The 25,541-nt window shown below is 40.3% G+C and overlaps 1 protein-coding gene across 1 annotated transcript; it reads left to right on the forward strand.

Annotated features, from left to right (window-relative positions):
- Positions 1-2,200: 2,200 nt before the first annotated feature.
- On the forward strand, positions 2,201-24,306 carry LOC149410953 (E3 SUMO-protein ligase RanBP2-like). The gene is made up of 10 exons (XM_089647458.1): positions 2,201-2,360; positions 2,459-2,684; positions 3,923-9,081; positions 10,049-11,585; positions 11,893-12,116; positions 12,819-12,953; positions 14,299-14,634; positions 15,873-16,031; positions 20,802-20,918; positions 21,538-24,306. Exons 1-10 carry the CDS (start codon positions 2,289-2,291, stop codon positions 21,556-21,558), a joined length of 7,986 nt encoding a protein of 2,661 aa, XP_089503584.1. The 5' UTR covers positions 2,201-2,288; the 3' UTR covers positions 21,559-24,306.
- The last annotated feature ends 1,235 nt before the right edge of the window (positions 24,307-25,541 follow it).

Here is a 25,541-nt window from a genome sequence, read left to right on the forward strand (position 1 = left end):
CAAAAATTTGCCGAACTTTGATTTGAAATAGTTTTCCAGCAAAAACTTTCACAAGAATGATCTCAAGTTCCTTAAATATTATGTTCCTATTTAGATGTAAGACCTTTATCTTGTACTTATTAGTTACATATGTTGTGTTTGTTTTAAGTATCTCTGATTTTATTTTAAACTGCATTTCAATTGACTTCTGATTTTTTCTTATTTTTAATTATTATTTTTATTATTTCTATTTTTCAAATATTACAATGTTTGCTTAGGAATGTGAAAATTTTGTATTTCTTGTGTACAAACCTACTTATAAAACGTAATTATAAAGAATTTGACTATTCCTTATAATTTCTGGGTAAGTAGTATAATAGGAAAATTTTAGTTGTGTTGGGTTTGATGTTCCAGCTGCCTTTTCTTAATTTGTATTTTGATATTTTTTTCCATTATTTTTTAACAATTCATACAGATATTGCAAAAGCATAAGTAAGCAGAACTGATTACGTATGAAAAAATGTATTTCTTGTCTCCAATGTTCAAAAGTCTGAATAAAGCATTTAGTTTTTCACTATAATAGGTTTTTCTTCTTTTTCCTAATCCGCTCACCACGTCAAATGATACTTAGCATGATTTGAAATCTATTTTATTATTCAATTTCTATTCAAATTTCATTATTCACAGACATTTTAAGAACCTTAAACATGTTCACTACCATCTATTAATATTTCATTACCAAACTTCATTACCATCCAAATTTTTAAATTACCATCCAACAGTTTTTCATTACCATCCACACCTTCATTACCTTCCATCAATTTTCTTCGAATCCAAGTGTCGCACAAAGGTGCCCTTTTCACTTTTATACATCTGATAGGTACGGGAACCCATTTCTATAAAAATATATAGTAAAAAGGCAAAAAAAAAAAAATCCGCGGAAACAGGCAAATTTGAACGAAACGGCGGAATGACCCATAGACATATACGTGAACATAAATGTTTGTGCCTTCAAGGCGGGTCTCCTGAGTAAAAAATGTTTTGCTTTTCAAAACATTACACAACAAGTAAAAAACAAATGTTTGCAATCAAAAACATTATGGTCAGTGGCCACATCCCAATGGTTCAATTTTTTGTGTTTCTAAAGAAAAAAACATTTTGTGCGTAGGAGATGTAATTTAACTAGTCGGTCTCCAGCGGCAAAATGTGTTCAAAACAACAAACAAAAACAAACACATTGGTTATCCATCGGCCACGTAAAACAAAAACATTGAGGCCCTGCCCCAATTTCTTTATTTTTACTGGATATTTTGGAAACATTTGGCCGCAGGAGATACCCTTTAAAAAAACAAGACATTGTCGTTGAGCAGAAAGACATTAGTGTAATTATTTTCCAAACAATAAAAACAGTAAGCCCGTCGTCCCACGGGTCTGTAAGCATTGACATAATCTGAATGATGCAAGACTCTGCGAAAAAAAATTCCACAATGAACTGCTCTGCAGACGGTTACCGAAAGGCATAGCGAACTTAATTTTCTGCGCTGGGTCTAGCAGCATTCGATTTATGTTGAGTGCTTACCGACCCGTGGGACGACGGCCTAAGAAGGAAAAAATATCACCAGACCGACTTCATTTTCACTGTGGCATATTATTAACTTAATTTTGGCTTCATAACACAGGTTCCAGAAAACTGTTTTTTTCACAATATTTATTTGTTTTCATTTCTTGCTGAAAATGCTGCATCAAATTGTATTTTCCCATGAAGTTAGGTTGCTGACTTTACTCTAAATATTTGAGATTTTATCATGCCATGAAAAAGCTCCGAGGATTATGTACGCCCACATGCCTATCGCAATGCCTAAACCTCTTTATATTTGGCCATTTTAGACAAAATGTTTTGTCCAAATTTACATACTTAAATGATATCGACACATAATGAACTTATAAATAATGAGTGAACTATTCAATTTTATTCAGCTTAAATTCAATCCGCATTTTTAATTCATTGGCAAAATTATAAAAAAGAACAAAAAATATGTGAAATATTTTGTATTTTATTGAGGAAACGATGACAATAAAAGAGTGAGGAAATAATGTTTTATTGCAAATTTAAGTAGGCAGGTACTAGGTAGGTCAGTAAACCTTTGTGTATTTTTTGTCTGCGGTGCGTTTCTATGGAAAACCAAAAGTCGGGTATTTTCAACTCGCCATTATTGTCTTTGACTATAACGACACATTTTTGCCACCCGCAGGTTATGTGCAAATAATAATTCTTTTCATGAAGAAAGTACAATAGGATATCCCCGAAGATGTTTCGCAACAAGGTCGACGTGGATCGTCACGTTGTCAAGACTTTGGCGAAGGTGAAGAGCGAAAGAGACGTAAGTGACGTGCGGCCCTTTGATTCCAACCGTTTGCCAATATTTCACCGGTTCTCGCGAGATCGATACATGATACATGATATTGCTTTGTTTTTCAGCGTAATTTTAGATCATATTCGTTTGCGAGGCTCTACTTTGACGTGGGGGATTTCGAGAGCTGTGTTAAGTATGTCGAGATGTACCTGAGTGTAAAGGACAACAACCCGGCTGCCCATACTCTCCTGGGTCAAGCTTACCAGAAATTGGGCAAAGTCGAGAAGGCCCTTGGAGCCTTCAAGACCTCCTTGGAGTTCGACTCTAACCAGAGTAACCTCATACTGAAAGGTAAATAAACCAGTTCTCCGACACATCGATTTGACAGCATGACGAAAATAAAATATATAATATTGTAGAATTCTATTCCTAGTAACCGTTTCATGTTCAAATTCCGAGCATCTGGTTATGAATACACCTAAAAGCCTTTATTTTTGCCTGACCGATGGATGATAATAATTGATTGTGCAATTGTGTGCTATTTTCGTGCATGACATTGCAACTATTTATTGACAAGGTTGAATTACAATTTCAGTGCATCTAACCAAAAGAGAGAGAAAAGATTTCAGTAATATATTCGTTCACAGATAATTAGCGTTTTTTATTAGCAGCACGTTGGATTCTATTTTTAATTATCCGACATGTATAATATTTATTTGGTGTTTTCTTTTGTGGGTATCTTGGTTTTTGAACTGCCAGAATGATAACAGATATTTTGCCTTGTTTCTGTAAATCCTAAAAATTCAGTAAATTAGTCCCAGAGAGAGCTCATATGTACATCATCGACGATCATCCTTTTCCTTCTCGCACGTCTTGTGTGAAAACGAAAAAGCCAGAAGATACTAAATGGATGATGACACCTACAACCTTTCTCTGGGACTGCTATATTATACAGGGTGTATCGGCACGTACCCGACAAACTTTAACCAGCTATTCCTTAGCATATTTGGAGTAAAAAATCTTATGTGCACTTTGCTGTCCGGTAACGTTTTTTTTTAATAAAAAAATTATTATTCATATTTTCACCACATGTCACCACTGTTTTACCCTTTGACAAAGTTTGAAAACCCATCTGGCAAATATTTTATTCGAATTCCGTTGAATAATGCACGTGTGTACCTATATTGGCGCACGTTTACAGTCACAACGAAATAGCACGGCACCATTCGTTTCATTTTTAACTATTATTATTTAGTGTGTGCGAAAGAGCGAATACGCTTTTTGACATACTTGCTTATAACAGCTGTTGAACACGAAACGCAATGCCAATGACAGTGATGTAGTGTGGAAATTTATTTTTTTTTGTTTTTAATTGAAAAAAAAAATGCTACCGGACAGCAAAGTGCCCATAACATTTTTTACTCCAAATGTGCTAAGGAATAGCTGGTTAAAGTTTGTCGGGTTAGTGCCGATACACCCTGTATAGTAGCTCATACATATTTTCGGCCTTATCAAACTGAAAAGAGATATTTACCCAATTAGTACCCAGTCATGTATCAGTTTTTCTAACAGTGTTTTTTTCTGTTTAGTATGCGAGTTGCTGGGCTCGGAGAACTATCCCCTGGAGGCCGGCAGCGCGCGCTACTGGGCCGAGCGTGCTGCCTCCGCCTTCCCCGACCACCCCGCACTCTACACCCTACGCGCCCGCCTGCTGAGCGCCGAGGGGGCGGGTGCCCCAGCCACCACCGCCCTGCTGCGCACTGAGACTGCCGCGCGCCCCCGGGACCCTGCGCCCCATGCCCGCCTGCTGCGCCACCTCGCGTCTACACCCCAGGAGGCCTTCGCATACGCCTTTCAGAACATCGACAACTTTGCAGACTCCATTGTGTGGAACGAGGCCGTGCACGAAATTTTGGAACAATCCAACAATAATGAACCAGGATGGGAGTTTTGGCTTCTGAAACTTACCGTGTTGGAGAGGTTGGCGGAACTTTCGCTTGCTGAGGGAAGGCGTCCGCAAGAAGCCGCTTGCGCTATTTGGAAGCTGGATCGCGCTCTGTACAAAGCGGCGGAGACCATTATCGGTGTTGCTCCGTCGAGAACGCTGGGCGCTGAGACTTTGTCGCATTTTGGAGCCCAGTTCTGTCTGCACATGGCTACACTCCTGTTGAAGAAGGCGGGACGGGAAGCCGGCGAATGGAGGGAGTCTGTGCGTGCCGCCGCTCCGTTACTTCTGTTGGCGCTCCAACCCCCTGTGCGTCCCAAAGCACCTCCGGCACCAGCCCCCTCAGCCGCCCCGGGCTCCTCTCAGAGACTACTGTCCTCCTGGTATCTGGCAGCCGCTTATAGAAGTTCCCAGGCCGGACACACGTTGAACACTTGCGCCAAAGACAAGAAGAAGGTGTTCCTGGAGAAGATATCGCAATATTGCTCTGGCGCTCACTGGAGAGACAAGCTGTACAGAAAAGTGTTCACCAGCAAGGAACACTTGGACAAGATGTCGGCTTCCTTCTTACTCACTAATTCCAATCTTGCGGAAGTAGCTCTAGTCTTTCCCAGGTCCCAGGACTTGCAACAGATAGATAGAGTTGCCGCCCTGTTGAGACCGGGATCTCTGCATCATCAGGCCTGGCTGGGAAGTAATTCAAAAAGTCTAGCGGACTTCAGCTGCGTGGGAATGGATGAACTGAGGATTTCCGTTAACAATCTGTCCAACTGCGGCGCCGAAACTCTGAACAAACTAGACCTGGATACCTTCCTCTACTGCACCATACTCACTGCTAGAAAGACTCAAGAGAGTGAATACAAGTCGGGATATTGGGACAATGACAGACCCAAAGTGCTCCCACCTGTCCTGACTCCTCAGCTGTGCACTCCGGCCCAGGCCAAATGGTGGGAAGCGGCGTGTCGCATCAAAGTAGCGGCGGGCACTGATCTCAACGATAGCCGACTCACCCTCACCAGAGGCATTGAGACTGTTCGCTGCGTTGGCAGCCACGGACTAGATCCCGAACTGCTGGTGGAAGTTGCCCGAGCCTTCTCTCGCAGAGCCGAAGAATGTACGGATTCTGCTCAGCGAAGGTTCTTGGAGGCGCGAGCCAACCTCTGCTACTCCACTGGAGTTCCTCTTCTGGAGCGCATCCGTAATAACATCTCCATTCGACCTCCGGAGAAGCGGCTGTTTGATTACACCCGCGGAGAACTGCCACAAGAGAAGTTGGAAACTCTCATTGAGGAAGGAAAGCTTTACCTCGCCGAGCAATGTGTGAATGATAAAGATGACGACAAGGCCATTGAAATATTGGAAACTATCAAGTCTCCCTATGCCAGCTTCTACCTATACAAAATCTATAAGAAGTTGGCTGATGAGATAACCCCCGAAAGGGAACGGTCAGATCCTGAAAAGAGAACTAAACGAGCGTTGTGTCTAACCAAAGCCAGAGAGTTTGTCTACCTAACTTCGGATAGACTTAAAGCCATGCGCGCTGACAATGAACATCCTCTTTACCTTGAACTAGGAGACAACATTCAAAACATCGAATTATCCTTCTCCAGAATGGAACCCGCTGATAGTATACAAGCCGAAGAAAACAATGCATGTTCGAGTGATGAAGAATCATGGCCCGGTAGCAGCTTTGCAGTAAGGAATTCATCTCTGGTTGCTTTGACTCCTCGATCTGCCCGCTCTCGTCGTGTGGGACGTCGAGCCGAACCCCAGCCCAGCCCGGAAAGTTTGGAAGCTCAAATAAGGCAACTGCAGAAAAAGAACTCTGTTATATCCGCCTTTGTTGAACAGACCAAGGTGTTGGTAGAATCCAACAGGACCCTTGTCGATGAAGTGAGAGAGATGAAAAAAGCACTGGGTGAAATGAAGAGCCACAACATCGAAGACACCGTGGACCAATTCAGGAGCTTAAAGTTGTCAGTGGACGAAGTCAAAAGCAAGATCAACGAATATCGAGATGAGAGTGCAGCCAATGTGGCTGATCTCAAAAAGGAGATTACGGAGCTGAAGAATGAGCTGGGAAAAATCAAGAGCTCGCCGGTGGAGAGACCCAGAGAAATGGACGAAAACGAACTTTACATGCTGGAGGAAGAAGCGGGCGCTTATTTACAAAGACAACAACCCGCCCCTGTTCTACCGGCTCAAGCCTACCCCATATATCCACCCGGGGCGCTGTATCCACTGTACGGCCAGTACCCCGGTGTGCCCCAGCTTCCCATGTTTCCTGGTGCCTTATTCCAAGACCAGCCGCTGTATTCTGAACTCCTGGCTCAGAGGTCTCTCCCAGCCCCTCAGCCCGTCCAGGCGCAGGCTGTCCAGGCAGCTTTCCCCAGCCAGGTGGTTCCTCCCGCAGTAGTGGCGGTGGCGCCCCCGCCTGTGCACGACTACCATATTCCTCTCCCGCAGAGAACCACCTCCTTCCCCGCAGGCACATCCACCTCCACCCCAAACAACAAACCATTTGGAGCTATTCCGTTGGAGCAAAACACTCCCAAACCATTCAGCTTGTTTGACTCTCCCAAAGCTGGCACTGCTCTGGGATCTGAAGCAGCCAAGCCTTTTAGTTTCTTGGGATCGCCGGGAACCTTTGATTTCTCTGTGCAAAACAACCAAAGCAGCGTGAACAAATCTCGAACGCTTTCCGAAAGAAGTACAGACAGTTATGATCCAATCCCAGATTTTAAGCCCATCATCAATTTGCCTGACGAAGTGGCTGTCATGACAGGAGAGGAAGGGGAAGAGGTATTGTTCGATGCGAGAGCCAAGTTGTTTAGATTCATTTCTAAAGAATGGAAGGAGAGGGGGTTGGGGCAGATCAAGTTGCTCAGGAATAACACCACTGGCAAAATTAGAGTTCTGATGAGACGGGAGCGTGTTCACACCATCTGTGCCAATCATTTCATCACGCCCGAAATTGAAATCAGCCCCATGAAAGACAGAGAGAAGGCGTACTTCTGGGGAGCCAACGATTTCGCAGACGAAACTCTGAATTATGAAATGTTCTGCATTCGGTTCAAGACTGTCGACACCGGCAATGAGTTCTATGAAAAGTTCTGTGTAGCCATCACCGAAAGCACCGCCTTCCAGACTCACAATAACACCGAGCTATCTGATAGTTCCCGGCAGGATGAGAGTGCAATTCATGAGGAGAATGATAACAAACACACCTCTCAAGAAATAACCGTTGGAGGATTGAAATTCTTCAATACTCCTACGTTCAAGTCTGTTCCCGATTCAACGGCTACTACTGTCTCCAGCATTCCCGAAGCTACCAAACCTAACCCATTTGCCGGTTTCACTTTCAACAAGAACACTAGTGCGTCCAATCCCTTGGTTACTGTGTTTCCTCCGGCTAAAGTAACCGAGGCTCCAAAAGCAGAAATGAAGCCTGCACCGGTCAACCCTAATGAAAATGTTTTTTACGAAGCGTATGCCAGTGTGTTCATGACTGACCCGAATTCCATGGTCTATAGAGACAAAGGGGTGAGCAGAGTTAAAATATTTGCCCCAAAGAAGGAAAGTAAGAAGTGCAAGTTGTTGCTGGTCCAAGAACACAACGGTAATGTGCTGTGCGACATTCCACTGACCAAAGAACTGACATTCGATGAACTGATGCTCCAGCCCAACACGCTGATCCTGTCCTTGCCTGAGGCCGTTTCAGTGAGAATCACATTCCCGTCTCCAGACGTGTACTCGCACTTTAAAACAGTGTCGAGCACGGCACACATTGTGGCAGCTGAAAGCGCAACCTTAGCTCAAACAATAGCCAAAGCAGAAAAGAAACCTGTCAAGAAACCAGTACCAATAGCCAAAACGGAATCCGTGATACCAACAATGGTTTCTGGATGGGGAGACCAGTTCAAACCTAAAGCTGGATCTTGGGATTGCAAGTCTTGTTACATTAATAATGTGGACGCAGCAGACACTTGCGTTGCCTGTAACACTCCTAAAAACCCTGTCGCACCCAAGACAGAAACCAAACCAGTCATAGTACCCGCCGCGCCAGCAGCAGTCTCCGGGTGGGGAGATCAATTCAAACCTAAATCCGGATCTTGGGATTGCAAGTCCTGTTACATCAATAATGTTGGTACAGCAGACACCTGCGTCGCTTGCAACACTCCCAAAATCCCTGTCACACCCAAGACAGAAAGCAAAGAAACTTTCGTATCCACCGCACCAGCAGTGGTCTCTGGGTGGGGAGATCAGTTCAAACCTAAATCCGGATCTTGGGATTGCAAGTCTTGTTACATTAACAATGCTGGTACGACGGATTACTGCATTGCGTGCGACACACCCAAAGACCCGAGCATGCCCAAGAAGGAGAACAAAGCTGCCGCAGTTACCGCTCCTGTTCACACATTTACCTTCGGTATCCCCAGTGTTCCCGCTCCGAACAGCGCAGCCAATCCGACACCGGCACCGTCAATATTTGGCGGACTAACGACGACCTCCAAAGCTCCAACCACCTTTACATTCGGATTTCCAACAGCTACTGTGGAAAAGACTACAGAGCCTAACAAGGAGGCGCCAAAGACGGTATCTTTTGCAGACTTAGCAGCGCAGAAGTCCTCTCCGTTTGGCTTCCCTCAGAAGAATACATTTGAGTTCTCGCTGAAGCCAAAGTCTCCCCCTAAAGAAACCCCCGGCACGCTGGACAAGAGCCACGACAGTGACAATGAATACGCAGCGGAAGATGACGGAGACCACATCACTTTTACGCCCATTATCCCGCTGCCTGATATGGTGAGTAGTAATGATGTGTATTTAGTCCCGCCTGTCAAAGTCTGAATGCTGTAAACACTTTTGACAACGGCATCCAACGCACAAAAATGTATTTAATGCGTATCGGTGTATTGCACGAAATAGCATATCAACATATTAATGCGAATCCAGTGGTTCATTTTCAGTACAATTCGTAATCTGCGTAACGAATTATTCAAAGTATTGAAATATTCAATCATTGAAAACAATATTAACGACGTTCAAACGAAAAACAGAAAAATATTCGGTTGCATCTAGGAATTGAACCCAGGACTTTAGCCTTGCCTTTGCTCTACCACTGAGCTAAATCGACCCTATCCTCTTCGCTCATATCTGACTGTATCATAGTTTACATTATCTTAATTTTCTCGCATATTTTTATTGGTATGCTATCTGTATGTATGTTTGCAAAGATTCTTCCCGAACTAAATGCAATCTAGATACTTTATTGGTCCAAACGAAATATTCAATTTTCTTCGATTACCTACCTTTTAAATAATTCAATTTTTGATCTGTAATGTTGTGAGTGTATGGACGGGTTGTTTCGGAGAATTTGAACAATTCATCAAATTTCAACGTTCATTTTCGGGTTCTGTGAAAGTCCTATTTAAGTTCTGTCATTATATCATTATAGGCTAGTTGCTTGAGAACACTGAAATAAAAACAGAACTTGAAAAAATCTTTCACAGAACTTGAAAATGAACGTTGAAATTTGATGAATTGTTCAAATTCTCCGAAACAACCCGTCCTAAATGTTTATAGAGCTAATTTGAAACACTATTTTTGTTAATACATATGTAATTGCATCTTGTTGATGGGCTAGTTAAAGATTTGTATATTATTTGATAGTAGGTACATACTTATTGTCCAACCTCCACTGCCACCTAGCTCTCATCAGACTGCCATTCCCATTGCTATTGATAGAACAATAATGAATAATGTTTTTCAGGTGGAGGTGAAGACTGGGGAAGAGGAAGAAGAGGTGCTGTACAAACACCTGGCTAAGCTGTACCGCTTTGCCAGTGGGGAGTGGAAAGAGTGCGGCGTCGGAGACATCAAAATCCTCAAACACCCCGACACCGGTAAACTCAGGGTGCTGATGCGTCGAGAGCCCATTCACAAGATTTGCCTGAACCACGCTCTCACGGCTGACGTGGAATACCTCCACAAGGATGACAAAACATGGCTCTTCAGCGCAAACGACTTCAGCTCGGGAGAAATCACCCCCACACGATTCTGCGTGAGGTTCAAGACTCCCGACATAGCAAACGGCTTCCTCTCCGCCATCAAGGAGGCCCGGGCTGGATTACCTTCTCCAACTCCGATTGATATAGCTGCAATAGTCACACCTACAACTGATGATGTGGACGAAGTGGTATTTGTCACCGAGTCAACAGTTTCGGAAGAGGAAAAGGCCTTGGCTAAGAAATTCCTCTTACCGGAAAACTTCTACGCCTATAAGCAAAAGGCTCCCTGCAAAGGCTGCGTCGGATGTAACCCTGATGATTATGTTTTCGTTGCAACCAAAGAGATTAAAGGAGAGAAGAAGGAGGAACCGAAACCGATCAAGACTGAAAAGGAAGTAAAGAAGCCCGAAGAAAAGAAACCCGAAGAAGTTAAAAAGTTTGATGAAAAACCAGCACCGGCTCTGAATGCTTTCATCTTTGGGCAAAAACCTTCTCTAACTCCCATCGGGAATAACACTACGCCCGCTTCTGTCGCCTCGCTGTTTTCCTCTCCCACCTCCATGTTCGGCGGAAGCGGAACCAATGTATTCCACGGGAAGAACGAATCCGTCAGCATATTTAGTGGAAAGTCGCCCGAATCTGACAAAAAAGGGTCCATCATCGCTGTGCCCAAGTTCACCCCAGCTACAGAACCACCGCCAGCATCCGTTGCCCCCATCATCAGCACTCTATTTGGCGGGCAGCCGCTGTTCTCCACAAATGTGTTTTCGGCAAACAACACGAGCATATTTGGCAACAGCCCTGCCAAAACAGAAGTAGGGAGCAACCCGGTAGCAGCTCCCACCTTTAGCTTCAACACCAACACGGATAGTGGAAGTATATTTGGCACTCCGAAAGCCAAAGACCAAAATAGCCTTTTCAAGGTTCCAAATCCGGTATCAACGGTATCTTCCCCCCAAGCGAATACTCTCTTTGGTAACGCCGTAAAGAGCCAATCTCTGTTCGCCTCATCCAACGCCAGTCTCTTCTCCCCGCAGCCGGCCGGCGGAACCATCTTTGGAGGAAATGCTTTCGGAGCCAGCGATCCGGCTAAACCTGCAATGTTATTCGGCCAAGGAAATAACACGTCCATATTTGGAGGTCCTCCTGTGGATGTAAATAAAATCACAGAGATTAAAACAGAAGGGGAAAATGGAGAAAAAGAAGCCCCGCCAATTATTCTAAAGGCGACAAATCCTGATATGTCCTTTGCCGCTTTGGCAGCCCAGAATTCAGAGGTGCTATTCAAAACTACTACCAGTAAGTGAACACAGTTTTGTTTTTTTTTTATAATATTCTCAAGTTTTCCTACCTCTCTTGTTAACAGCACAAAAAACTAATTTTGTTTACGATTTCGTTCCATTTTTCAGCATACGTTCTATTTTTGTATTTTCGCTAGAGTCAAATACAAACCGCTTACCATTGTGCAATTAACTATAATTTTATATACAGCCTTTGGCTTGCATTTAATCATTAAAGAAAATAATATTGACAAATCTCCATGGAACATAGTCTTTTTGCGGAAAGGTTTTGATATGTTAATCAGTCTTTATGAATTATCTTCCAGCCGAAGCGGGAGTGGCCGACAATTCGAAGAACTTCAACTGGGCCGGAGCGGGCACGCCCCTGTTTGGCGCGGGCAAGGGCCAGACACCCGGACCCAAGGCCGCCGGGCACGACGACAGCCAGGAGGATGGGGCGGCCCACGAAGACTCTGAGTACGACCCACACTATGAACCAGTTGTGCCCATGCCCGATGAAATCAAAGTGGTCACTGGGGAGGAAGATGAGGTAATAACAATATTCCACAAGGAAGCCATTTAGGTCCACTTCTGTTTCTATTTACATATTAGAAATTATTATTTGGTTTAAATTTAAGGTGTCATTTACGAGAAGACTCCATTTTCTAAACGTTTTCAAACAGAATAGAAACACATGCAACAGTTGCTAGATTAGCTCTAGAAAGCTGCATAGTAACTGAGTGTATAAGAGTAAGATACTCATACAACTCGTCGATGTACTTGGCTCTCGGGTCTTGGCATGCGGCGGATTACGAATACCAAACTAGTGAAAATAACTAATTTGTGGTTTTATTGTGGACTGTAATCAATATTTGACACAACTATTGGGGAGCTGTGGCTAACAGTTAGAATTGGAAATGGATTCTGACTTACCCTTGGCCTTTGGTATATGTTTTGTTGCAAATCGATATTATGGTCAGCAGGCGATCACCGCACAAGCTGCCGTAATAGACTCGAATTAAATGCACTGAGATAACATGTTCACTGCACGGGTTTGCGTAACAGACTGGTAATATATATAATAAATTGTTGCAATGTCACTGATAGGTTGAATAGGTATGTATGTACTCCAAACTGTCAGACAGGGACAAGTAATTGGGTGGAGGAACGCAAGAGCATATGTTAAGGGGAGATGCATACAGTTGCGTTAACAATGACAGTATATTAATGAAAGTATTCCCTTTGGTTTCAGACTGTCAAATTTGAGCAGAAAGTCAAACTGTTCAGGTTTGTTGGCACCGAGTGGAAGGAGAGAGCTATCGGATCATTCCGGCTGCTCTTCCATCCCGAGAGGAGGACCTACCGCCTTCTCATGAGACAGAGTCAGGTAAATACACACTTATTGGCATACGCTGCCATCGGCTAGACTTGTAGAAAGAATGCCAGACACGGGCCAGAGGCAGACCAGAAGTCTTGAGGTAAATGGTTAGGGGCCGGAACCAGTAGAACATTTGTATCTGTACAGGACCAGTTCAATCTTTCTGTTATATCTCACAGGATCTTGGATTACTCTTCAATAAAACTCCACAAACATTTTTTATTAAACCTAATTAAATATACTAATTTTCAAATACTTATAAGCAATAATTAGTCGCCTGAAATACTAATACAAATTGAAAATATCTCCCGAGTAAAAATAAATGCCGCCAACGGGAATTGAACCCGTGCCTTCTGATGTCCGGTCACGTGCTCTAAATCACTGAGCTATGTCGGCCTATTTCCAACCCGCCAAATGATTCAATATGTACTAGTACCTCAATCAACAACTATTGCTTATTATATTTTTTCCACCTGTAAACAACCAACTTTATTTTTGTAGGAAAGGCTTTGTTAGTGCTAAATTTCTCACTAGATGGCGTCGTGACATATGATATGTTCATTTATTTATTCATTTTAATAAAAGTGAGATATTTTCAATTTGTATTAATATTTCGGGTGACTAATTATTGCTTATAATTATTTTTTATCCTTTATGCTATGCATAAAACCTTGTCTTATAAACATTAGTTTTATCATTAAAAAATAATACTAATTTTCGATTATCGGTGCGTGATGTGAAATATCCCTGCGTAATGCGTAAAATTATTCAAGTTTAGTGAAGTGTTAATTTTCAAAATTTGAATCGCGCACCCATGCACCGACAACTGAAATTAGTATGTTTAATAAGGTGCCGTTCAAGTATTACGTAAGCAGATTTATTACAATTATTTACCCCCTCTTCCCCCTTGTCACCAAAAGTAACCCCCCCCCCTCCCATGCTTACGTAAAAATTGGTACCTATATGCATTTTTCTGTTAATGTATTCTGTTTTTTAAGCGAGTACCTAAACATATTAATTATTTGTGGGAATCCCCGAATGTGTGTTCGGTTTTCAAACATAGACAATGTGTGGGTTGCCAATGTGTAAAAAAAAATAACTACTGCTGAGCAGTGCTGACGTAATCACTATCTCGACCCCCCCCCTATAGTGCTTACATAATACTTGAACTGCCCCTAATGAAAGATTATACAATAATAAAATACATGGTTCCAATAGCCGCTGTGTAAGACGCTGCATAAGTCTGTCGTATACATGGTAGCTAAAAATTGCTGCCATCTATAATTTTCAAAGAGAACTATTGAATTTTTCAATATAATAAATGATGTTAACCATTTATTTAAATTGTGTCCAGGTGCACAAAGTGGTGTTAAACCAGCTGATCACGCGCGAACTTCAGCTGATGCCCATGGCCAAGAGCGAGCGCGCCTTCATGTGGGCCGGCCTGAACTATACAGAAGACAACCCGGCCGGCGAGGTGGAGAAACTGGCGGTGCGCTTCACAAACCAGGACCAGGCCAAGGACTTTAGCAGCCGCGTGCAGACCATCCTCGCTGAACTGGAGGAGAGGGCCCAACAGGACGCTAGCAAGGAGGAAGGGGAGTTGGGGGGCGATGCCTACGCAGAGGACCAGCACCAAGAACATGAGACTGATGAAGAGGATGAAGATGACGAGGACGATCCCTATGCTGTGAGGAAACTATCTTTATTAATTCATTATTGGAGCATCTCTGAGAGATCTCCTATTACATGGTTGGGTACAGATCTAAGCTATACATGTATGTTTAATTTTGGTGTCCAGAAACACATAGTAAATGCGGAAAACTAACTAACTATTCACGCCGTTTCGTAGGCAGAGATGACGGACTGCCAAACAACTCGGTCTTGGCACTCACTCCTTGCCTCATTCACATTCATACATACTCTTCTATTATTCTGACTCTTGACATGGCCCGACTCAAGTATCTGATTCACTTGGTCATGCCATGTCTTCCTCGGGCGTCCTCTACTTCTGCTACCATTCACATTTGCATCATACATTCTCCTTACTCTCCTTTCTTCGCTCATTCGCTGTACATGTCCAAACCATCTAAGCAGAAAACCTATATGCATTAACTCCACACAGGAGGCCCTGAAGAAAATAATTTCCCTCAGGGCCTATGTCATCTTTGGGGATGCTGTGTGGAGGGTCTTTTGGTGGAGAGGAAGGAGTGAACATGGGTCTTGAAGAGTCTCATGTTGTAGGAGGGAGGAAACACAGAGGCCGGCAGTTCGTTCCACAGCCGAGCTGTTGAACTTACGAACGAATCGTAGAAGCGACCCGTTCTCATGTGACAAATGTCAACCGTGTACAAATGTTGGGCGCGCGTTTGGCGTGTATCCCAACTACGCACCGGTGCCGAAGGGATCAATGACGCTAGTTCCTCAGAATATGGAAACTCTGGAATCACATAAGTTTCGGTCATTTTGTTCCAATTATTTGGCTCACTATGACTTTCGACATTTGTTGTACTGTCATCATTATCATTGTTATTTTCTGTGCTCTTAACACTATCATCATCAGGATCTTCAAAATCACAAGCAACAGGCTCATACTCACTGTCATTTTCATAAGATTCATCTTCCGAAAACACTTGGTATTCAGATTCCATATCACTCCAAGTTCCCGCCATTTTAGGTTATGTGAATTTGCAAAGGTTATTTTATAGTAAAATAAAAATGGAAAGCAGTCAAAATCTTATGAAAACGTGAATAATCACAAGAAACAACGTCATGTGTCAAGTTTTGCCCACGAAAATACACCACGTGCGCACGTCTTATCTTGTCGGCCGCCAGCCGACAACTGAGTTGCAGCGTACAAATAGTGATGTCGGCTGGCACCCGATAAATGAATGGTAAGGGTTAATATTGTTTGTTTGTGTTGTTTAGAGGGACAACATGCACCTGATGTTTGAGAGCCAGGCGGACATGGGGGGCATGGAGTGCTCCGTTGTGCTGCTGTCCACCAGCGACGCCGGCTACCTGAGGGTCTACAACGGCAAGGACATCATCTCCGAGACATACGTCACCGAGGGGGCCTACATGGAGGTTAGTTAAACGTTCCCTAGTCGTTACCTCTAACTAATCTCATATTTCCCTGTTGAACAAGGCTCCTCTACTACTCACATTCATCCTCTGCGATCATAGGTGATTTTCATTTGATAGCCTTGCACATGGGTCCCAATATTATTATTCCGCCTTTTTGGTTGTTAATGCACATCCCAGCCATTTTATTCCTTCAGCCCTGTAAGTCTTTGACATATTGACCATTATATTTCATAAAGAAGCCGTCGGAAAGTCAGAGAACTTGTGTGTTTTCCACTTCTCAATAAAATTTTAAAAAATGGCTCGCTTTACGTTTTTTCGTCTAAACACTGAACAAAAATAACTGATTTTAATAAACAAATGTATGTTAAACATCATAGCCATGTTAGGGGGGTTGATATGATGATGTCTCATCGGACCGACTTTCCTAAAAAAATGGTGCGCCAAAACCTGATTTATCAATCAGGCTTTGTCCGTCTGATGAGTCACGAGCTCAGGATAGCAAGAGTAAATGACTCCATACTCAGGAGGTGGGAACTGTTGTCAATATTATTTGGACACTGTGTAGAGGAGTTAGGGAACAGGTTTAAAATAAAATAGTTTAAATGGGTCTCAAGAAAATAAGGTTATATTTAAAATATTTCATAACAGGATTATATAGCTACTCACCCGAGATCGACCATTGTGGTGTTAAACTAGCTAGCTAATACATCAGCGAGGTATGCGAGTTTTAAATGCTTGTGATGAAGACGGAACGTCTCCGTACATCCCGATGAGATGTTGGCCGCCTCCAAGAGGACCACGGCGCCCTTGGGAAATGGTAGGCTGCGAGATGGCTTCCGTGATGAATTCCCACCCGTCATCAGCCCAGGTTCTGGCAATCCGGATTATAAGTGACTCCCACTGGGTAGAGGAAGGCGAACATTAGTATTGCATCAGGATCAACACAGAGATGGCCGTGATAACCATCAGATTCAAAGTATTCCGATACGCTGCTTACAAGGCCATTACCATAGACATATGAATATTAGTAGACCTGCCCTAAGTGATTAAAAGCGTATTATCCCCACTCCCCATACCGGTTCCATTGGAGCCGGCTGTGCTCGCGTATGGCCTCAAGTGAAATTTGAAAACGTGACGTCATCATTCTTGTGCGAACTATGGTCGAGGCATCATCGGTTCATTTTACGAAATAACACGGCAAAATGTTGACTTGTACTATGAAAACTTGTAAAAATAGATTTGAAAAAGAGAATAAACCCAATTGTCGTATTACATTCCATATGTATCATACGTATCCAGACCTCCAGAATATTTCAAGAGAATTCATATTTACGCCAAAATCACAAAAACACTCAAACCCCGAAACCGCTTGATACCGTGTCGCCGACACATTTGGAGATCTTTACATCAAAATAACTCAATCAAATGATGTATTATATGTGATTAATCAAGATAATTACATAGCAATATAATAGCAGAACCTGAAACACATCTGAAAATAATCATCCATCACCTCCCTCGGACACACCAACCCACGAAGTGACCGCGGCTAGGAAGGCTACTCAGTATTTACGTAGGACCCCCTCCACTACTCCCCGGATGGAATTCCATGATGGCCGCCGTCTCCAACCAATCACAGCCCAGCATGTCACCTTGACTTTCTTATCAAACACTGATAACAGATTCAAATGTGATTAATTGTGATATCATCAGACTGGATTTACGGGAAAATGATGCAAGATATAACTACGAAATAAATATCAACATCAAGAGATGATTATATACTAATACAATAACATGAATAATTATATCTAACTATATTTGTTACCCTTTGGGAAATGTTCAAACCAAAGATATTTAACTTCAAACCCAATATGAAAATTTGTATAATTATTTATAAAATAAATAAACGGGACTGCGGGAGATGGTTTTGGTAGATTGAACTGACTTGGTTAAAGGTATCATATTAAAATATAACTTTCCTCTCAACAAGATAATTGCAGAGAGGAAAAATACCTAACCACTTTACTCCTCACGAAAGAGGATAGAACGCCTCCGAGAGGGTTCGATTTGAAAACGTTCTATAAATAGAGAACCGAATTCCATACAAAGTCAGTTCAACAACTACCTCTGAAAGAGAAACCTCTCTCCTGAAGAACCATCTCCAAGTCTCCAAAAGTCTCAAGAAATATTTTCAAGTGTTTTATTCAGTAGTAAATTCAGTTTTGCCAAGTATTAAATTCTTTTCGTCAGTTCAGATCTGGAAATAAATTCCTCTCTGATCGTGGCTTTAAACTCTACCACGAACTTCTACAACATCTACAACCTCTACCAAGACTGAGAACGCTGACAAGTGTACCCAGCTACCTTCGTATCTACACTTATTGTACGGACAGTATATTGTTTCGTACACCATATATAAGCATTATTTTACTTTATTTTAAGCATATTCACATCGTATAATATAGATCAGTTTTAGAAACATATACTATCACATCGAGAAACGTCTGGACGCGAAACACAAAGCTGGTTGGTTGCTGGGAAGTAAATTATGAACATTTATAAAAGTGTCTTAACTAAATACTTAAACGAAATATTCGACTCTGAAAATAGAACCGAATTTTTTTGCTGAATTTGGACTTCGCAAATTTGTTCATAACGTGGCGAGTAATTTGCGCTCCCATGTAAAAATGTCTATTCATTCAAAAGCAGATTTTACTTTTAAGAAGTAAATGGTGATATTATAATGCGAGATGCCTATTTACTGTCAGATTGATTTATTGACGAATCACAGTCAGCCTTACTCCCTTCGTTCTTCAACAGTTGATTTTACCCCTCGCCATTATCATCTCGTCTATTAATTCCTATGTCTGTGGCCATTACGTTTTTTCCCATATAATGCCAAAAGGTTAGAAAATCACACAAATGATTTAATCGCGTCTGTACCCATCAGGGAAAATATTTTTCCGAATAATTAAACTGTACACTACATAATTGTAGGCTACTTGAAAATAAAAAGCGTGACTGTCGTTACCGAATTCGGTGTCCTGGCGAAATCCGTAACAAGAGTGCCCCCGGAAACCGCCCACCTTTCTCTGTGTTGCCTGTATAATTAATTAATTCCCTAGTAAGTGCCTATTCAATGGTTATGAAATATTGTTTCATAACAGCCATCTCACTTTTTTGTCATTTCATATAAAAATAATTAATAAAAAATTCTCATGTTGCGGTCGGAACCTTTGATTTGATATAGCTGTACATTTTTAATTATTCTGTGGTTAACTTCTATATTTGATTTGTGTTTTCTCTTTTTAATCTTTCCTTATCTGTGGTGTGTATTTACTACACATTGCTTTTAATAACTCTATAAATATAATAAATTTTGGGTTCAGATTTTAGGTATTCCTCCGTTATACATTTATGCACTGAATTAAAAAATAATATTTTACATAGTTTTCAAATTCAATTAAAAATCAGAGATTTTTGTCAAAAATCGGGAACAAATACACCAATACAACCAACCGTGTGATACTAATTCGCGAAGAGTGTGCAAGGAAATGACACGCTATTGATGTCCCGCTTTAATTCGCTATGCGAAAACATGAGACATCCACACGTCTGCGGTTGTAATTTGGTTTAGACCATTGATACCTACGACCGCACAGCTGTGTTTGTGCCAGCCGCCAGCCGCTAGCCAGTTGGCTGCGAACCGTCGTTAGATGTGAACCCCTCGCACGTTTCTTTAGCATCTGCCGTTGGTTTTTTCATGTTTTCAGCAATCAAATTACAATTATTATCACTTTTGATATAAAATATAATAAACATAATCGATTAGCTATGAATATTCATATTTTTCCGATATTAAATCGCTTATTTTGAGATGTATGTGTATTGACTACACAGCACCGGAACGTGTGGATTTTTTTAGCACAGTAAGGGAAAGGTTAATAACATTTAGTTAATCTTTCTTACTATAACGGTAAGGGAAACACAATGAATTCTATACCATATGAGTTGTTAAAAAAAGCGAACAATGTCAGAATATGATTCCGACATTCAGTAGACAAAAGCCACTACTTTTAGCGCGGCCTCCAAGGTGTCGGATAAGCTGTCAATATACACAACTTTTTGGATAATGGCGTTCACTATGCAAAATAACTGGGTTATTAATTAATGGAGGTGAACTAACTAAGCTCTTAGAATTGAAAGAAATCGTATACACAATCCATAGACTGAAGTAATTCTTCTAAGATGTGATCAATTGATTCTGTTCCAACAGAAACACCGGAAGTTGGAGAAACAAAAGTTGTTGGTCATAACTAAAGACATCATGAACTAATTAATTAACTCCCGTTTTAGTGTAAAAAAGTACAAGCGGACTGCCAATATATATTAAATTTATTATTTCAATTTGACACTGTCAATTTATTAGAATTTTTAACTTTTACATAGCTGTCTGACGTTTGGGAATATCAATTCATAGACAGATGCGCCAGTGTTGCCAGCGTGCTCGGGAAATCGGTGTAATATCATCAGTAGCTACACCAATCAATCCGGCATTGTAAAGTTATCGATTTCGCCATGCTAGGACCCCCAGGATTTGCTATTTGTTTAATTTATTTAGGCTAGCCTCGGGTAAGTATAAAAACCCATGAAATGAGAGTGCTGAAGGCAAGTGTGGATAGGCATTTATCGGCACACCGAGGTTGAGCATCTTTTTTTAATTTTTCTTGATATTTTGCTGACTTTGAGTTTGTCTTTGTGTTGCAGCGCGAGAAGACGACCTTGCGCTGGACGGCGGTATGTGACGCAGAGGGAGAGGACGAGACCATGACGGTGGATATGCCGGATGAGGAGACAGCCACCGAGCTGCTGGAGAACTTCTACGTAAGTATTATTATACAGGGTCGATCAATCGTTCCCTGAATAATCGTTTTTCTGCATGTGTTGTTTATTTATTTCAGTCCCGAATTAATTTCACACACAACTCCAAATAGATATTTTCTCTGCATCATTTTAATGTATAGTTATCATTAGACATTCAAACACAGTGGTGTGAATGTGCCGTTATTTTTTTTACTTTCTTATTTTCGAAAATTTAACCTTCAAAATGAACCATCCATAGACAATTAATTTTTAATTTACATTGTTCCTCTAAGTTTTCCCTTTTTATCTGACTTAAACCTTACCAAACAAAGTCGCAGACGTCAACAGTACACAATGGATAGAGCAAACGCTACATACCATCTTAGTAATGCAAAATGTCTGCTTAATTATTTTTATTTGGTTTTTAATCCCGCAATTTTGCGGGATTTCACCAATATTTCATCCCACAGATTTGCAGGAATTTGCGGGAACTAAATTTATACCAAAAACATGTATTTTGTTAATTATGTAAAACCCATATGGGCGTTAATAATAAATAAATATGTTTATACTTTCAAAGCTGGGATTGCAGAGGGCTCATGAAAAAGAAGATTGTATAATTTTTTTTTTTCTGTTGCAGGAACTGATCAACTATAAATAAAACTTCTGGGGCTCAAGCCCGCTCCAGAGTATTCCCCCGCCATTGGCGTCTAGTGTCACGCTTGACCTGCTCACCGCGCCATCCACCAATCCGCAATGTATTATATATTCTGTAGTTGTAATGTATGTTTGTCTGACGACGGACCACCGAGTGCATCAGCAGTGTGATTCTATTTTTTAAGTATGCTTCTACATAACCATAGAATATACTGTAAAGAGAAAACAACTTTTTTCTGTATTCAGAACATACATAGTCCAATTTCTCCTTCATTCTAGTGAGAAAACAGTAATTTTCCATATTCGGAACATAGATAATCTAGGTTCTTCATTCTAATGAGAAAACAGTGATTTTCCATATTTAGAATATAGTAAATCCAGGTTCTTCTTCATTCTAGTGAGAAAACAGTGATTTTCTATATTCAGAATATAAATAATCCAGTTTCTTCTTCATTCTAATGAGAAAACAGTGATTTTCCATTTTCAGAATATAGATAATCCAGTTTCTTCTTCACTCTGGTGAGAACAGAGTAATTTTCCATGTTCAGAACAAAGATTATCCAGTTTCTCCTTCATTCTAGAAAGAAAACAGTAGTTTTCCACATTTAGAATACAGACATTCAAGTTTCACATTTGACACATAATATGTATTTCCATGTTTTGAATACAGAGAAACGTTTCTAAGTTTTTCTTTGTTCTGAACATAAATAGATCTTTTCGTGTTCCAATGACAATTTTATGAACATTTGTAGAATTTTCATAGTTACAACATTTTTACTTTCTGAACAACGCATATTCTCCTTCCAATCCGTCTCTGATTTAGCATAGACAATTTGATTGATTTCCTATGTTTTCTACATTTAGAACATGGAAAAAGAATGCTTAAATTACATACTACAATTCTATGGTTATGTTCTAGAACCTTTGTGAACTCAAATGCTCCATTCTTAAATATATTTAAAATTACAAATTCCATCGCAATTGACTTGTACCATTTTTAATTTACATTGTTCCTCTAAGTTTTCCCTTTTTATCTGACTTAAACCTTACGAAACAAGTCGCAGACGTCAATAGTACACAATGGATAGAGCAAACGCTACATACCATCTTAGTAACCCCAAATGTCTGCTTAATTTTTTTATTCTTTCAGGTTTTTGTCAATGGTAAATGTGGGAGACATTTTCATATGTAATAAATAAAGTACACCACTAAGCTCAAAATTTCATCTGTGCTTTGGAGTTAATTTATCTTTAGTTTTTGTAAAATAACCATCTATAATATTACCTTATAATATAAATAAATGCGTAAGTGTTATAAAATGTAATCATAAAATTATTGTACTTCTCGATTATAATGCAGTAAAATCCCAAAGTAACAACGTAATTGAGGTGTGATCATCGTACTGAAATGGTTTTGTAAATATTAAAAAGGAAATTTCATTTAATGTGTATTCTCAAATTATCAAGTATATTATGCAACAGAAAATAAACAATAAAAACATTATGTAGTAGAACTGAGTTCTTAAGAGATCCACCGTACTTTGCAGTTTGTTTTGTTCAACAACAATGCCGTTAACCCATAGCAGCTGGAGTCCTGCATTTGCAGTGCTGAAGAATTGTGCCCACGGACGTAACGAAGCACTGCAATTACAGTGTTGATCTTATACATTCATTTTGCCTTTGGATCTTACTTATACTGGTTTTTTAAACACAAAAATCAAAATATTGCTTTATCAAGTATGGTATTATTTATTGAATATTCTTGCCAGGCTAACATCAGTAACCAACAACAATAAAACTCATATTCGTCAAAATAAAAGAGTGACTCAAAAACACCGCACATTTTTTAACTTCTATGTGCATTTGTATGGCAACTTTCGACACTGGTATTATTTGTCTCTTTCGTTTTCACGCAAGACGTGTGAGAAAGAGGAAACGCCAAATCATAAATTTATTTCATTCAATTTCAAATAGATTCAGATCCGCTGTTTTTTTTAAATATCCCAAAATTAAGTATTGTTCTTGAGACTCTCACATTTTAATACTACAGACATGTACAATTAAAAAATTTGAACGCAACTGAAGTTTTTTTTAAATAGTTCACTGATGGTTTTTTGTTATAAACTTATCATTTTATACGCAACTCAAAACATATTTAATTAAACAATTTTAAAGGTTATTGTCACATCCACTTTTTTTAAATTATTTATAAAAACAATTGATAAACCTTGACCGAGTGAACTGTTAGGCTGTTGTCGTTGTGTTCGGGAATGAATATGGTAAACTTTTAAACGCAAAGATAAAGCCTGGTGTTCCCTCTTTCCAAAACTGTTTAAATCCTGTGTTTGATCATAATAGAAACGGAGATAGAATGACTTTTATGAAGATGTGTCATTTGATATCAGAAATAGCACTACATGGCTCTACTGATTTTAATTTTCGTGACAAATATAGCACCATGTGGCTCGAAGGGTTAAAAATACAGTTGGACAAAATCAAATGTAAATGGACACTTAAAAATGAAAAATTCTTGGCAAAAAAATTACTCACTCTAACCAGATTTAAACACTTGTACGACAGGCTTTCTTGTGCATGTTTATAAGTAGGTATTGTTTTTAATATCTCTGACATTGTGAGAATTATTTTAGTATTTTAAGAATATTGTAATCAAAACGTAAATGTTTATGGTTTTCTTTTAAGTTTAAACAATATTACAATGTTGATTTGAGACTAAAATACATTTGAAAAAATAATCTGTTTTCCATCAAACGAAACTTGAAATAAAGTATGTTTAGATTTAGATAATTTTTTTTATCATCTTAGGGCGCCTGCAGACACGAGACTTTACATGCGGCGACAGTTCCAAAATTGATACAAATTCAAAAAACCCTCCAGGAATACCGTAATAGATTTTGAACTGTCTCCGTAACTAAGGTCTCTCGTCTGCGAGCGCTCTTGGTTTTTAAAGCAGAATTCTAAACACGCAATTATTCCATTCTTATACTTGATAATTTTTAATTTCTCTCATCTTTGCTCAGTTCGAAATTAATAATTTGTTTACGTAATATTACTATCTTTATTTGCCATTGGATTGTTTTTATTTTTTAAATAATATAGCTTGACACACTTAGCAGGTATACAAAGTTAGGTGTGTACAGCGATAGACCCACCGTATTTTGTTGTCGCACTGCCAAACTTTAGGAGGTTATGAAATTTTTTTTTAAATAAACTTACCTCTCATTTCATAGTTTTTTTAAATTGTTTTTAACATAGCTCCACACATGTCATTGTCATCTTGGTGGATGCTGTGTGGAGGGTCGTTTTAGGGAAGTAAGGAGAGATAGTTAGTGAGGGGAGGATAGGAATCAGGGGGTCAGTGTGTCCAGGAGTGACGCACGTATGAATCCGTTCCTTCAACTGCGTTGCAAGGCGATGTTCCGAGAGAGTCTGCTGGAGATAAGGTCAATAGGTCTCCATCAACCAGTCTCTCGTAATCTGGCCGCCTGCCACACAGTTTGTGGGCAGACGCACCCACCACCAAGACCCAGATAATCCTCACTAAACGTATTGAACCACTTGGAGTGACGTATGGCAGAGGTGTTGGTTATCCAAGAAATGAGACGTTGACATGATTCCACGTCTATTCTTTGCTTAAATTTCTTACAAACTAAAAATTCATTTCGATCAAATGTAATTGCGATATACAATGTCAGGCAGTGTAATAGAGTTAGTTAAATGACCTAGAAAAAGTAGTAAGTCAGTGGCAACGTTGGTTTCCATTCAAATGAGGCGTGTTGAAACAAAGACAGCAATCTCCACTTCTTTTCATTTTGAGTAAAATGCAATAAATGTTTTTTTTTTGTATTTTTCCAATACCTTATTTATCACACCAGCTGTTCACACTTTGTATGGGGTGGCGGTTTTAAATATCATATTTCTGGGTCTCTGATTGGCTCAAACAAAAACTGCTGTTTTTGTTCCGTAACCT

Source organism: Hesperophylax consimilis, chromosome 26, assembly GCF_061612785.1.
Source record: "Hesperophylax consimilis isolate HC1 chromosome 26, BYU_Hcon_1.0, whole genome shotgun sequence".
Classification (NCBI taxonomy): domain Eukaryota; kingdom Metazoa; phylum Arthropoda; class Insecta; order Trichoptera; family Limnephilidae; genus Hesperophylax; species Hesperophylax consimilis.